Source organism: Watersipora subatra, chromosome 7 (assembly GCF_963576615.1).
Source record: "Watersipora subatra chromosome 7, tzWatSuba1.1, whole genome shotgun sequence".
NCBI lineage: Eukaryota > Metazoa > Bryozoa > Gymnolaemata > Cheilostomatida > Watersiporidae > Watersipora > Watersipora subatra.
The window spans coordinates 62611543-62628240 of NC_088714.1; the positions used below are offsets into that span (position 1 = coordinate 62611543).

The 16698-nt window shown below is 33.1% G+C and overlaps 1 protein-coding gene across 1 annotated transcript; it reads left to right on the forward strand.

Moving 5' to 3' along the window:
• Nucleotides 1-1275: 1275 nt before the first annotated feature.
• LOC137400123 (substance-K receptor-like) lies at nucleotides 1276-4382 on the forward strand. Its single transcript, XM_068086435.1, has 3 exons — nucleotides 1276-1993; nucleotides 2614-2823; nucleotides 3948-4382. The coding sequence occupies exons 1-3, from the start codon at nucleotides 1286-1288 to the stop codon at nucleotides 4107-4109; spliced, it is 1080 nt and encodes a 359-aa protein (XP_067942536.1). The 5' UTR covers nucleotides 1276-1285; the 3' UTR covers nucleotides 4110-4382.
• Nucleotides 4383-16698: the final 12316 nt, after the last annotated feature.

The following is a 16698-nucleotide window of genomic DNA, read 5'->3' on the forward strand; positions in this document are numbered from 1 at the left end:
TTACATTAATGTCAAAAATATGTAGAAAAAGGAATAAATGAATAATTAGGTCATTTAATCAATGTGATTTTTGACACTACTCTGAGAGTTCCAGCTCATTTCACCGAGGTTTGGTAGAGTGGTTTTAATTTTAAGCCGTTTGTTCATTGATGTCTATATAACATAGATATAACATGTCTATATAACCCCATAACAAAAGTTTCTTCTAAATTATTTATTTAAACTCGAATATCTAATAGGCTAAAGTAATCACTCTTCCTAAGCTTCTGATGTCTTTTCATAAAATTATGAAATTTAACCTATCAAGTAGTAATTGCAAAGTAGCGATACCTTTGAATTGTATAGATATAAATGATTGAGCTCGGTAAATGTTAGCTTAGTACTCATTTCTAAATATCACTGTATTTACTAGGTGTTACCATGCCAACTAACAATTAGTGATAGATTCACTAACTAGTGAAACCGCATTGTTTGACAATCGAACAATTTTAAGTTAGTAACAATGAGGAAAAATGGCTATTGCTGTTGAAAAGGGTTAAGCATTATGGTTAGATAAGCATTATGCAGCTAATTTTATTTTCCATTTAAGCAGTGCTGTTATTTGAGCTGTTGGTTTTGTGTACATGAAACTTGGCCTTTTAATCATGGCTGCAAATAAAACAGAATGCTATCACTGTCAAACCATTTATGAAAACAAAATAAAAATAATGGTTATGATCTAGCGCAAAGAAAATTTAGATGATATATGTAACAACATTTCGGAGGGTATTTTTTACATTTGATACCTAGCTGCTTATTTCAAAACTGCTCGTACCACACATTCAGCGTTTTGGCAGTATATATTAAAAAAAAATTCAGGCTTAAAAAGCTGTGACTGACATAAATGAAACTATGCAACAGTACAGACATGAGTAATAAATTTAGAAAGCTATATTAATGAAAATATATTTTTATCCATAACAGGTTATTGTCAAATGTCTTTAGCTTAAATAGTTGAAACTTTGTAATAATATAATATAATAATATCTATATAAAAATATTGGTACCTTTTTTAAGTACCTAGATAAAAACTTTTATGTTGTTAGGAGTTATCCAAAAGAAGTTATCCTACTATTTTGCCTTTCACGCAGTTACACTTATTACATCCCACTGTAAGCGCTGTAATCACTAGTTAGAGTTTCACTTGAGTAATCACAATAAAACTGTGACATTGAGGCAAGTTATGACTGTGACTAGCATAGAAGTCTTCTCATTAGCAATGCATCGTTAGGCTGGGCTTGCAGACATGCATCCTGATTTCCGCTCTGCGATGAACCAAACGAATAACTTTACAGAGGAAGGAATATCGACTTCTACTGTAGCTTTAGTTTCAACGTACTTCATTGCAGCGACTGCTATTGGAGTTACGCTGAATACACTAACTATTTTAACTATAGCTTTCGGTAACAATATCGGTAAAGAAGTCAGAATCCAACTCATCAACCTAGCTGTAGCCGATCTTATAATGGCTGCATTTTTTCCAACTTCTATGATGACAGACAATGTTCTTTATCTTCCATTCAGAGGAAATCTAGCATGGTGTGCAACATCTTTCTGTATATCTCTATCAGCAGCTCAAGCTAGCTTGCTCAGCAATGCTGCCATAAGCATTGAGCGATTTATTGTTGTATACTATCCGTTTCGGCTTGCTCAATACGGTCGAAGCCAGAAATGTATTGTCATAGCATTAATTTGGATACTCTCTATAGTACCAGAAATTTTTACTGCACTCCACAGCGAAGTGGTAGAACATCGCAACGGCAAATCATATTGCAAAATAGGACAAGTGCGAACTTTTAAGTATTTTCAGTGGTTATCTACAGCTCAGTGCCTAATTCCCACAGTTATCATTATTGGATCCTACTCTCTGATATTCATCAAACTCTGCGTACGAAAGAAGAGCAACGTGGTTGTCAACCACTCTTCGTCTCTAAACAGTGATGCTATTGACAAGGTGAGGTTTTATCTGATTCTTAGTGTGAATGCGAAAATAAACAGCTGATTGCCTAAAAAATGAGAAAGGACCAACACACGTAGTTTCAGTATTACCAAACCTCTAACAAAACCTGAATATATTTGCTTACCTAACACATGTGAATGTATATGTACATTAGCAATCTCACAATAGTAACTCTGTCATGCCACTTCATAGTTTTTTTGCTGAACTATTGTTAATTTTAATTGGTTTTTTTATTATTTATTTCCTTGATCGCAAAATAATAACACTGGTAGAGAAATTTTTCCTCAGGCCTACTTGTCAGAAACTCTAAAGAACGCTTGATTGGCAGATTTATTTTCAACACAAAGAAAAGTGTGAGTCATGCCTCTAAATAAATTGCAGATATCACCCTTTGTTTAATTTCTCACGCACTTGGCAACCAAAGACACGCTAGCATAATACGCTTCAACAACTATTTATGAAGGCATAAACATCAATAATAAGTTTATCCTGAAAGATAGCCACATGAAAAATTAGATGTGATTCATTGATTTAGCATTGTAGCAGGTTCAACTTCTGACACTTTAAATTTTATCATTCAATTGTTTTATCAGTTTACTTTGTTACTTCTTTAGCTGCAGCTCATGCTCGCTATAGATGCTCTGATGACGTTACTAGCTTGGGTTCCTAGGATGATGTATTTCCTCATCTTATCCAACTCAAAGAAAGAGTGGGTGAAGAATGGAATGTCTATATTTATCCAAGATGCGTCCCTGGCAGCGCTGATGTCAACCAATGTTTTTTCTACACCTATAATATACTTCATTTTCAACACATATTTCAGAGTAAGTTTCATGATTAGCTGGGTACCAAAATTTTAGACATTGCATTTCGATATGTGATCACCAGGTTTAGGTCTCTAAAATAAAGCTTGTCAACTATTAGTCTAGAAAAGCAAATTTGCTCACCTTGAAAAGATTATTTTTTCTTTAGGTTTTAAATAGTTTCCTTATTCACAACAGTGCAAAATAAAATGGATTCCTTTGTCAGTCCCTATGGTTTGGAGTGAAACAATTCTGTCTTACGAATAAGATTCTTTATTCTTAAAAACTGGTCTGATGCTTTTAATAGCAATCGTAAAGTTGAGAAAGGTATGATAGACAAAGCCAAGAATGTTCAAAAAACAAATATTTTCAGAAACGTGTCAAACAATAAAATGAATAGACAACTTTTGGCTTCAGAAACCTGCACTTAGTCTTCTTTCGCTAGAGGTTTTAGCTAAGCAATATTAAAAAAAACAGTTTTGTTTGTAGTTTTACAACGAGTTTGAAACTCTATTATGGGAAGCAAGTTTTATCATTTTCTTAGGTCTAATGAAAAACTTTATACATGTTCTACAACTAACACTAATTTGTTGGTTCATGGCAGAGTATTTTTTCAATCATGAAGCAGATGGGTTTAAAATAAGTTTAGAGCGTAAAATTTTGATTAGAAAGAAAATCTTTTTTTGTTGAAATGACTCCACAGACTCCAAATAGAACCCCATTTTTCACATAGTCCCATTAATTTTTATGTCATTCATCATTGGTCCTCCAGACTAATCAACTAGGCTTATTATGTATGCACCTTCTTAAGAGCTGAATTATACTAAGATAGCTATGATGAACCAGGATGGTGCTCATTTTTATTTGGTTTCTTTTTGTTGCTGTAGTAAAAATTAAACTTTTGTAATTCTGTTAGGAGATTTTATACTTTTGGTGTTTAATTTCCAAAAATCCTTGTTAGTCAAGAAAAAAGCATCTAATACTGTTGTTTTTTCTTGTAGATTCTACTATTCCAATAAACCAGCTGCAGCCACACACAAACAAATTTTCCCAAAAATTTAGAAACTCATTTTTTACAATAAACCACCAAAAACCAGTTTTAGCTATAAAATTTCCGAAACTATAATATTTGTGCTATTTTACAGATGGATGTGAAGATGCTTTTGAGAAGACTTTTTCGCTGTCAGCTTTCAATTCAGTCTACACAAAAAAGACGGACTTCTTCAAAGCGTACTTTGTCCGCACTAAAGGACTCACGAGCTGATACAACAGTCAAGAATATTGCACCGATAGAAACTGTTGACTAACTCTTAACTGAACTTTGTAACTATCTACATAGTTTGATATTAATTGAATGGCCGATTCTCCTTAAACCAAACTCTTCGCCAGGATTATATTGCTTTATTAACAATCAATTTGGTTTTTTAGCTCACCATAGTATTATGTATAATTTTAGCACACAACTAAAATTGGTATGTGGAAAAAATAAAAAAGTATTTTAGACAAGTCATTAAAAGTTTGCTTTTAATTATAATAAACATAGTTTAAAAGAACTAGTCTTTTTAGGTATGCATTTAACTATCGAGATTGTTTTGTGTTAGATGATAGCGTTAACATTAGAAGCAATAGATTTTAAGTAGTAAACGAATGACCACTTACATAGAACCTAACCAAAGCAAGCTAATAATGCATGCGGATCTGAATTTCCTTAGCTCGACCAATGCTTTGGTCTATTGTGCAATCTATATAGTGCGTCAAAACTCGGTGTAAAGAATTAGTTAAGTACAGCTCCTATCATGTACTCCAAGATTGGAAAGAAAAGCATTTTTTAAAGTTTATCTACACAGACTTATTCTATATATTCAAGCAAACTACAACATGCTTGATGGGGCTGTGGGACTAATGTAGAATCTCAGTCTACTGTGCTAGTGTCTTTTTAAAATGGGTTTGATTTTTTGTTGTTTTTGTGATAGTAGTAAAAACCTATCTTAAATAAGTTCTTATAACTTTTAAATCAAGCTCTTGTACAAAGTCTTTTTGCATCTGGTAGAAATAGTGTAAAGCTCCGGCCACATGTAACGAATTATTCGTTCAACCTGACCGAATCCACGAATTTCACAGAATTCACAGATTTATTCTGCCGAATATCATAGATTCGTCTGAGCTGTGCATGCACACCGAATTTGTTAACAAAACGCTTTTAATTGGCTAACCATTTTTTTTAGCGAGCACGGTTCTAGTAGCTTTGACAAGTGGTATAGTCCAAGACAGGTATGACGACCCACAATAAAAGTATGACCGCGATATGACTTGATACATACGATGCAACGGCCTATATGCGCTATTGTTGGTTCTCTCTCGTTGGTTCACCATGACAGGAACTTCTCATCGTGTATCCAGAATTTTCTTTTAGATGTTTTAGAACCTATGAATTATTTCTTTTTCAATAATAATAATTTCTTTTTATGCAGCAAAAGCTCCGTCGCAAAAACAGTCGCTATCTCTAGCACATATAGGCAGATGCATCGTATGTATCAAGTCATATTGCGGTGATACTTTTATTGTGTGTCGTCGTACGTGTCTTGGACTAAACCACTTGTCAAAGCTACTAGAATCGTGCTCGCTAAAAAAATTGGTTAGCCAATTAAACGCGTTTCGGTAACGAATTCGGTGTGCATGCACAGCTCAGACGAATCTATGATAATCGGCAGAATAAATCTGTGAATTCTGTGAAATTCTCCGATTCGGTCAGATTAAACAAATAATTCGTTACGTGTGGCTGGACCTTTACACACAATCATTATTATAAAACTGAAAACTCTAACATTTGTGGAGTTATTGCATCTATGTGCAAGTATGGATACCAGCACATGCCAAGCTGCGTAGCCAGCTACCTACATGTATGTCTGATACATGCATCTGCATACAAAAATTATAATACTTTAAGTACAAAAAGTATATATTTTTGTTCAGTTATTCTTTAGAAAGTCTTGCTTTTGTGAATGCTCTCAACGTTCTAGCTAGTAGTAGAGTGTGGGATGGCATGAGTTCACTGCTAAGGATTATAGCATATTATTCATAATAAGTAGAAATCTCAACACAAATTAGTTGGCGTCTGCCTCAAGGACTCCTTCAGATAATCGCATTAAAATTATTCACAAGCAGATCTGTGCCTGAGAATCACTTAAGAAAAAACAAAACGACAACAACATTTGAAAGTATGCTTGATACTCTCTCAGAGTGTTGTTACCTTTTGCCTAATGTAGACAATAGGTGAGAACTCACACATATGAACTTCTTAATTGAATTGCATTGATTTTTTAATTAGAGTGCTTAGCCAATTTGTATAAGAGTAGTTTAGATGGGAAGAAATAAGCTTGTTTGATAGCGTGTTTAGAGAAAAACAACGCTACACGTGTTATGGTTATCTAAACTGGTACTAATTTGTGTTAGTAACACAAATAGGTCACATATAGGTCATTTGCTAGCTTAAGCCAGGTTTCCATAGGTGAAATGGGAACCTAGGCACTGGGTACTGCCGAGGTCCGCCAGTAGTTGCCGGTGGCAACGCAATAATTTAGCGCTGTTCAAATTTTGCAAAAGGTCGCAAGCAAAACCTTCTCGAAATGCGCTGTACGGGTAAACGTCACCATTATAGAAGCGGTATGGCAAGCAAACGCTTTATTAAATTTTGCATTTATGTTTAGCAATGCAGCTTTTATGTAAACAGATGCTGCTGAGCCTAGCGTCACAAGCGTTTTGCTGCGCGAGTTACCCCCGAAGTCTCGCAATCAATATGGAAACCGACTTTTAACAGCTAGAACATTAATTTAGCTTAGTTTAAAGCTTTAGGTACTGCTAACATGGTTTCAGTAACTTGCAGCTACCCATTTAAAACATTTTTGGTTGCTTGTTGTGGTTGGTTCTTGTATTTGATAAAAGACATAAAGAGAAATTTGAAAAGAAGTCATAGTCATAGAAAATATCATTGCTGTGCCAAAGCTTAGTTATGACAGTAAATCAATACGCTTTGAAAAAATACATTTTGTCAAGAAGCATACGTTAAACCAAGTGCCTCTAAGACTACCCAAAAGCTCCCATGCGCTAGTGGCCAATGGTAAAAAACTCCTTGTGGCTCCCTAATATATTTACTTATGCCTTAGATACTGCACTATGGTATCGGTCTGTCACAAACTGCCAGGGTAATACTTGCTTCATGCAGCTGGTTAGGTTAATTAATTAACTGATGCGCGGCGGGCGTAAAGTGCTAAGCTGATGCTCAGTATTTGGTTAAAAGTCATAAATTAGGGTGCGTTCTGAAATTGAGTGCCATACTAGATTAGTAGAGAGTTGATTTGTGGGTATATTGGTTTTAGCTAGAGCTAGTTTTCATGCTTAATCTAGAAAACAAATCAATACAAAAGTCTTCACATGTCTGTCACAAGCTGCGCATAAAGTGCAATTCTAGGCTAGACCTTGTGATTCACATTTTGTTTTTTTTTTCAGCATTTTTTCGTAGTTTTAGTACACCTAAAACTCTTTTGAGGGCAGAGCATGCACGCTTATAAAATGGCTGTAAAACCTCACATAGCAAAGGCCGATTTGCCAATAAAATAAGCCAAACCAGCTGTGCCTCTCTGGCTCTCTAGGCCAAGAACTAGTTTCTGTAATGGAAAACTGTGACAGTTCCAACTTCCCATTTATCATTTGAACTAAAGTAAAGATATATCCCAAATTGTAGCAAGCACAAAGTATTGTTTTAAATAGGATGCTTTTACTTATTGAAGTTTGTAATATTCTTTTTCCAAGTCTAGAAACCATTGAATTCTCCAGTTTTTTGTATTAATCAGTCCATTTTTTGCAACTAAACTAAAAGTAGGAATAGTATGAGTGCATTCAGGCTTGCCAAGCGCCTTAGCTACCACAGAAAAGATGAGATTCATGTGTTTTCCTATTCTTTGGCACAGCTATTATATATGTAGGCCAATATCCATTATGCTAAAGTAAAATATATCCAGAAAGTTGGGCATTTAAGTTTAGTACAAAATATCATCTTATTTTGCTTTGACTCTTTTACTATAAGATTTAGCGTTAACTAGCATGACTGTTCTAAGTTGGTTAAGCAAAAAGTGTAAGAAATAACTCAGCAACAAAAACTAATTTGCTTTTCTTTTGGTCTTTTGTGCCACTGTTCTTGTTTAGGGCATGCAAAATATCTTAATTTAAAAAACCAATCACAATTTTTATTGAAATTGTCATTGATTTTTTATGTTTCCTTTTTAGATCGCTTCCAAAATATGTCATACAGTTCAACAAAAGAACTTTTTCTACAAGTGAAAACAATACTTATGAATACTTGGAATACAAATATAAGTTTATATTAAGTTTAAATGTAGATATGAAAAAACAAGGAATACCATAATCTACCCTGACAAGCTCACTAAGCAATATATCAGGATATTATATCTTTTCACACATTAGGTCTATCTTTGAAGTGATGTATGTCTGTTGTGCAAGTGACAGCAAAGTGAAAACAAAGAGTGTTTAGTCTTTACAAGATATAATTGTTTTGGTTTTCCATTATTATTCAACAGTATTTGGCAAGCTGACCTTTAATCATAGTAATCCTTTTTTTTTGTATTGTTCCAAAGAAAGCGATATGCAAAAACAAACTTCCGCTTTCTTTTTCCTTTTTTGGACCTTTGCAAAGTTTTCTACAAAATTGAATTGTGCAAATTACTTGCCTGCTTATTTTTCAAAGTTCAGTCTTTTGTCAAGTCAATTAACTCTAAATATTTAAAATAGTTCATATAAATGAGAAAAACTCTAATCTCATATATAATAGATCTAACTCAAACATAACAAAACAAATCCTAAAATAAATGATCATAATACGACAATATGGCCAGCTAAACCAATCGCAACCATAAAAAATTGCTTTGGATATTGGTCATAATCCCTTGGTGTAGGACCAGATTATTTTGGTAATTACAGGATTATGAGCAAAAAGCTCATTTTTCAATTGTTTGGCTTGTTTTCTATTGAAAAGCTGGCTAGTGTTCTCTTTGTTTTTTGTTTTGGTTTTATTTGCAGTTATCATGTTTAGTTGATTACTATCGCTTCAGAAAAATGTATGTTACAAACACCCAATTGTTATGATTTTCTCGAAATTTGTATAAATTTGTTCCAGATTTATTGTGCCAACAGCCAAGTCACAAGTTATACAGCAGACTTGGTCTTGTATACCTTTGGTGCTAAACTTGTTTTCCAATGGTAGCCAAAACGATATCAGCTATATGCATAATGTTTTACCGTCTTGAGTGCCGAGAGTTTTCTTTTTTTATTATGTTAATGTAATCGTTATGTCTTGCATGCAGCAAGCCATTGTTAAAACAAATGACTGTTTCCAATGCCCATTTGAATTTTTTCCGACACTCTAGAAATGGTGTTAAATTCTGCTAATGAGCATTCCTTGCTTTCTTAAAACTTTACATCAGTATTTTTGAAATTGAAACCTTGAAGATGGGATTGTTTAATCCAATATTTTTACATCTAGACTACAAGTGCTAAGTACATGTATCTCATGTTTGTGGTACAAGTTTAAAGAATATTAGTGTAAACAAAACTTTGCTGAAATTTGTGACATTAAAAAGATTGTTTTTGAATATTAGAAAAAAAGGTTTCTTGCATGTCAATAATTAAAAGTATTAATTATCAGCTTATTGATTGTAGACCAGTTTTTGGTAGAATAAATTTACATGTCATCAATGTTTTACATATCTAAGCTGTAATTTGAGAATCTCTCTTTGTTCAATAACCCAGACAATTGGAAGCTGCAATTTTAGTTAGTGAATTTTGGTTGGTTTGCTTTACTAGATCTTGGTATTAATGTTTTCAGTTTTACACCATGCTAGTGAATTTGAGTGTACCAAAAAAGGCTAGCTATAGCTAGACACAGGAATGCATGGATAAGTCAAAAGCAGCAATGAGAGTCTTTTCCAATTGACCAAATTTTAGTTTGCTTCAGCTGGTCTTCGTATATTATATTATTACTTAAACAATTTCTTAAGCTTTCAAATGTTTCAGAACTTTTTTTTAAGCCTGTTAAGATTCAATAAGGCAAATTTAACTGATAAAATACCCTAAACCATTTCATATAAATATAGATTTTTATTTTGTGGATTACAAACCACATTTAAATAGTTACAATTGCATTTTTAACTTGTATTTCTCAGGAGAGCTGTTGTAACTCTAGAGAGCTTCAAAGAACAGCTGGAGCCTAATGATAGTGAATGCCAGACCTGTGAACCCAAAGTTGGTGTTAAATTCCCACAAACAATACCACCGATAGTGACAACCTTAAATCACTCTTTGCAATTTGGCATGCATCCAGTTGTCGGAGTGTCCTTGCCAGTAGGCTCCAACACATCTAGCCAAAATCACAGAGCAATTTTTGTGCAAAAACACTTAAAACACTCATACATGTAGGTACTTTTTTAAATGAGTAAAACGGAAATCATACTCAATATTTCTGAATTGTCTACACAAATCTATTTTTGAAGTTTTAGAATTGCACTTTCAATGACAGGCTGCTCGCAAGTGAGACAATAGTTGATCAAATAAATATCAAAGCCCTTAAAAATAGAAAAGAGACAACACATTAGCAAACCGAACATCATTAATTTTTTATCATTAATGCTTGTTGTTATTGGTTGGCAATGCTGCAAGACAAAGACTCGGAACACCTGGTTTCGCTTGTATGGCAAATTATATTTTAAAATAATGGCAGGTGTTGGTTTTCTTGGCTTATTGCACAGAAATTCCTTTGATAAGTTTAGCAAAACACCATACCACTAAATAGTTTTTTACGACATTAATGTTGGCTCAATGGCAACCACTAATAATTGATGGGTTGTAATGTGAAACTGTGGTTAGTATTTCAATGTTATTCAAGATAAAGCCGCCGACTTGCAAAAAATAAAAGCATAATTAGGCAGCAGGCCAGGTTAAGCAACAACTATTGTTATTTAAAAAAACATAGATCTATTTTTGCTGGGGAACTTTGAACACATTAGTATGTGGACGGCAACGCTTGTTGACCTCACATAATACAAATTTAAGCTGTTCATTGTTTTAATCAGCCGTTTCCATTGTACTCTGTAGGTTAGTAGCATATAACTAGTCGCTTCTAAGTTAAAGCAATTAGTCAAAATGATATTATAATTACTTATTCCTATACAATTGAAGATTTTTATTTGAGTGATTTTATGAAAGACAGTTAAACAAGCTTTGTATTTTACAATTTTCAATGTTTTATAACTTCTATTTTGTACTTAATAATTTTGTTTGCTCAACTTTGTTGATACCAGAAGGTTTACTTACCGTAATTCATTCATTTGAATTTAAGTTGAACTCAGTTAAATTGTTTAACTAGATATCTGTTTAAATAAACAAACTTGTAGCTACAGCTATTAATTCATGAGTTGACCCATATTGCCTAATATTTGTTGATGATAAAAAGTTTTAGTTATGTTTGATCTAAAGAAATAAAATTTAGAACAAATTCTCTTTACATCGCTAATGTCTGCAAACGTGTTACTGCAAACACGGCCCGTTAGAGTGCGCCTAGTTTATTTCACAGTGTAAATTTCTATGATGCTCAGAAAATAATCATTTCTTTTGTGAGAACAGAAAACTGGTTCATATCATTTTACTTTCAGCAATTTTTCTGTTATGTCCCACTAAAGTTATGAGTGGATAACTACACATTTTAAAGCTCACATTAATATGTTATTGTGCAAACTTGAGGAAACCTTTACAATAAAATTATTATTGCATCAGAACACTGCTACTGTATGCGACTAAATTATACTGAAAATAATCATTCACACAAAAACAAATTTATGTACTTAAAATAATTGTATCATTGGTTGTATAGATAATTTTAGAGAACATTGTTATTTTTATTGGTTTACATTTGTGAATTTGTAGTCGTATGTTTGATTGTTTTCTATTTCAAATCTTATTCATATATGCTCACTCTGCTTTGAAGTAAATAGAGCTTAGAACAAGTAGCTTTGTAACCAAAGCCCTTTGAATAATTCTAAAGGAGGAAGTGACTAAGGCTATTAAAGATACTATCTTATTTTAAAAAAGAAATGCAGGGACAATACTTGTAAGGCTTGAAGTTGTTTTGGTTATTGCGGAAATATGCCTCAACTACTTTTTCAAAAATTACTTTTGGCTTTTGCTGATATAGTATCCATAACCCCAACTTTGAAGTAATGACACATCACAAATTTTGGAACAGCGTTTTTCTTATAATATTACATTAGCCCAAGTAAAAGATTTGTCAAACATTCCAGTGAGCCTTAGGGCTAGCTCCTTACCGTGTTTTGTATCATCTGAAGCTAAGTACCTGCTCTCGATTGTGAAAATCGGAAATAATCATTAGCATGAATTAGTTGAATCATCATATTAATGAATGTCTACCAACTTTAATTTCACAACAAATAAATATAGAGCCTCTTTTTTAGAAATCAGCAATTGAACAGTGTTACAGCATTAGCCATCTTACTTTCCAATCCTAGTAACACAAGCTATAAATTAAAACTAACCTAACAGCAGATCATCTTTGCATCTTTATTAGCGCAAGCATTATTCCGCAAGTCTAAATACCACATGACACAATCTTTTTTCTTAACATCTATTCGTGGTTTTGAACAAACAGACATACATGGCTTTTATTATAGTATAAATCACTTTAAGTATTACAAGCCTGCTGAGCAAATTGTTTATTTGTGATCTCGCAGCTATAGTAGACTGTGTGAGTTAGCTCTTTTTTTACCATTAACTATTTAAAGTTGTCGCCAAACACCAACATCCTCAAAGCACTAGGCAGTGCCCTGATGGGTTCTGTAACATGTCTTACTAAAGCCAATTAATCAAAAGCTCACATAGTTAGCGTAAAATCTGGCGAGTTAAAACTAACTGATTTTATGGAAAAATAACTGCTCCCGAGTCCACTAACTGAACGGTCAGATCTTTATGTGGTTTAGAAAAACATAAAAAATGTTTGGAATTTTAATTGCTTCTGCAAAAACTGGTGGTGTTGAAGCATTTGAGATCAACCATCTATTAAGAGCTAGAGGAGTTAGAATATACAGTACTATTTTTTACATAACTCCAAGAACCAGATAAGTTTGTGTATTGAGACTATTTAATAGTAGCATTAAAAATGTACTAGCATTATGAAGCCTAACAATTTCATGCAAAAGTATGACTTTGAAGCGCTTTCTGTCCTCATAATACTCGAGAATTGTTGAGTTAAAAACGCTCTCCTTGAAATAGCAGATTTCAATTTTGCTGAAGCTCATATAGTAAATACTTACAAAAATCCCAGACTGGTGAGTTGTATGTTTCAACAATTATGTACAAAGAAATAAGTTTTCACAAAATAAGCCATACATAAGAATACATACACGAACCAATTGTAATATACAAAAGGCTAAAAACTCGGACCAATCAAAAAGCCATTCTCAACAATAACAAAAAACAAAGACAAAAACAACAGAGCTACAACAAAACTAGTTTGATGCAATTTAGAAAATCCCAAAAGTAATTATGAGTACGAACAGTTGACCTTTTCATGTTTAGTGTTAGTCAATCCAGCCCATTATTGACGACAACATTTTTAGGCATTAAACTGCTGCGCATGCAATTGAACATGGCAACAAACTGAGAAACACACTCATTACTGGTAGAGTGGTATGAGTACTTCACTAGAAAAGGATGTATCCCATAAACAATAGTCTGTCTCAAGTTAATTGTAAGGACATTCCTGCTTTGAAGGAAGGCTAAAGATTGCTATTAAGGCTTATAGCAAATCTGAGTTTGTCTAGCTTCTATCTATAAAAACCCATTAACATAGGCTTAAGTAGTTAATAGCAATAAATCTTGGAGAGACATTAAACAAACATGTTTTGCTCTTTAACAAATGTGGCCAACTACAGTTGATCCCCGTTTCTTCGGGCTTTACTTCCTTTCACTTACAATTGTTCAGACAACTGTCTATTGTCCGAACATTTGTGCGATGCGGCCGTGTCTGTCTGAAGAATGACAGATTTGACTGATAGGTCAAAATTTCTTTCTGCGCTCTTTTTGGTGAGCAATGTATGTGTGTATGCATCTAGCCAAATCATTGTACTGCAATTGTGGTATGTTATTGTTACTGCTATTAATATTATACTGCATTCTCTTTCAAGTATAGCCATATTTTACCCTCTCAGGTATACTGCACATACTGCCTATATTGTACCATATTGAAGCATGGACGTATACAAGGCGATATAGGCTGTTTAACCTAAAGTACTGAATTCTCCACGTCAGAATTTTTTCAGTGTTCATTTATGAATCAGTTTGTATTAGTCTGACAAACAAGGATTGTCTGGTATAGTCAATCAATAAAACCACTCATCTACAAAAACAAGATATATTTTTTCAAGCAATTTAAACAGCTACAGAAAAAGTTATTGCAAATATGTTAGGAGTTAGTTCATTAACAACATATTTTTAAAACAGATTGCAAAACTTTCAATGGGTAAAATACACTACAGAAAAAACGTTTTCGGTTTGTATTAACATGATCATGTTTATGCAACACTCACAGTCGTTTTAATTTAAATATGTTACAAATACCAGAAACTTTATCTACCTATATACGGTTTTACTGAATAAAGCCAGCTTTAAGCGTATAAAAATATGGCGAACAACAATTACTAAGTCTGTGAAAGGCTAACTGAGAAATATAGCAGTAAATATTAGCAGTTTCATTTTTTATCTAAGAGAAACTTTTTCTAACCCTCAAAAGAAGTTGCAAGTTGTATATCAGGTATTGCTTAACTTGAGCTGATTCCTCAGTCTAAAATTTACGCAAATAAAAAGATAACTTTTGCGCATTGCAGCATAGGGAAGACAATTTCAAACCTTTGTGATAACTGTAAGACTTAAATAAAGCGATCCTTTTTTTAAGACTACTGATTCTGAATGAGTTCAACAGTTGAAAATGTTACATCATTTATAGATCCAACTGCTCTTATAATAATCTATATATATATATATATCTCAGTGTTAGTCTGTCTGTCGTTTGTCTTTCCAGTTATAGGGATAAAACCTTAGCAACAACAATCTCCTTCGAAGTGGTTATGAACTTGTGACAATACAGTCGCAAGTCTGCTAGTAAGTGTGTGTAACCACAAAGCTAAAGCTTTCGTATTAGTGGCATTGCTCTTACCATACAATGTATGTATATTCTGTTAACTTTGCCATTTTTAATGTGCTCTTTTTATTGCACGATGCGTCCTCGGGTAGCTATGACCGCTATACAAATGTTTGCTTTGCGATGTGGAACACAATGTTTTTTGTCCCGCAATACAATATCAAGTTAAATTTATCAAAAAAATCAAATGTGGAAGTCAGTGTGCTGAATAACTCAAAATAACAAATATACTATTTGTCAAAGTTTGCCACAGCACATAGAAGAGTTACAATGCTCGCTTTGTCTCAGTTCAGCATCATTGATATTAATTATAGTAAATTGACATTAAAACAAGACAGGTGATAAAGTTTTAATCAATGTAAAAGTTGAATTTTAGTAACAGTAATACTAAAAATTAGCTATAAGTATGTGTTTACAAAGCTAAATTTGTTTAAATTTGAACCTTAAATTTTAAACTTGTTTAAGATAAGAATTGCCTGCGGTATGTACTGCACAGGTTCATTGCTATGCTACATTTAATTGCAGACCCTAACCGCTAAACAAACTAAAGTTACTGTAGGTAACTATAGCTACTAAAGTTAGCGTATTACTTTGTTACAAATATTTAATATGTCCAGTACATACATAAATTGTTGATGATTTTTATCAGGAGGGCAGTTTTCATCAGATAAAAGCTATGGGTTTATATCTCTCTACAAAAATTTTTTGCCTTACTTTGCAAGTGCTTGAACAAAGTAAAATCATATTACTAGGGTCTACATGTGTTTTTTTTAAAATTTTTTGGAGCTAGTTTTATTAACTACTGCATCCTACTTTTTAATTTGTAATATGTGTCATTTTAGTTTCAAATGTGCCGTTACATTTATGTTTCTGGTTTCTGTAAAATCGGGAATTTCCAAACAATCCGGTAATCTGATGAATCCGGTTTTCCGGTAAATCTGTGAAAGTTAAATGCTTTTTTACATGAACCATTGAAGGCTTTAGGGTAAGAGTTGCATCTAAACTCTCTTTTTATTTAGTCAAACAAAGTATCAGACAAAAAACGTCGATATGTCATTTTATGCTTGTACCAATATTGAGAGGTATCAGTATCGGCGATAAAGACTTTGAGTACAACGAGCTTCTGCTGCAACACTAACCTTATGTATACATACATTTCCATGAACTCATTGTTTAGTTTTTCTCTTAATTTATTTGAACTGCACAAATCCTTTATTTTCTGATGATATGAAGTTTAAAAGTTAGAGCTGTCAATGTTGTATTCAGTAAAAATAAAAAAAATTGCTGCAAAATTTTTTCATTCTTCAAGCTATGTTCAGCATCTACCTAATCTATAAATATAAACTTCAAAGCGTATCGTATGTCTAGTCATTCTAGCCAATTGATTTCTAGGAGAAAAAAATCTACATAGCCTATGATTTAATCTCAGAACTTATCAGTCAGAAGATCCTAATCTAATCTACTACACTACAATAACCAAGCTGTTAGTACATTCATTACACCGATTAAAATAATCACACTTAAAACTTTTGAAGTCATTTATTAGCCGGTTGACAGTTACCTGTGACATAACAATTATTAAGCCGTTTGCAAACACTAATTGTTTTAGTAAATGTAAG

What these genes read in the sequence shown, in the direction of transcription:
- LOC137400123 (XM_068086435.1), top strand. Translation starts at nt 1,286, where the DNA reads ATGCATCCTGATTTCCGCTCTGCGATGAACCAAACGAATAACTTTACA. An exon ending in ACAGTGATGCTATTGACAAG is followed by an intron (nt 1,994 to 2,613) that starts GTGAGGTTTTAT and finishes TTACTTCTTTAG; the next exon opens with CTGCAGCTCATGCTCGCTAT. An exon ending in TTTTCAACACATATTTCAGA is followed by an intron (nt 2,824 to 3,947) that starts GTAAGTTTCATG and finishes GCTATTTTACAG; the next exon opens with ATGGATGTGAAGATGCTTTT.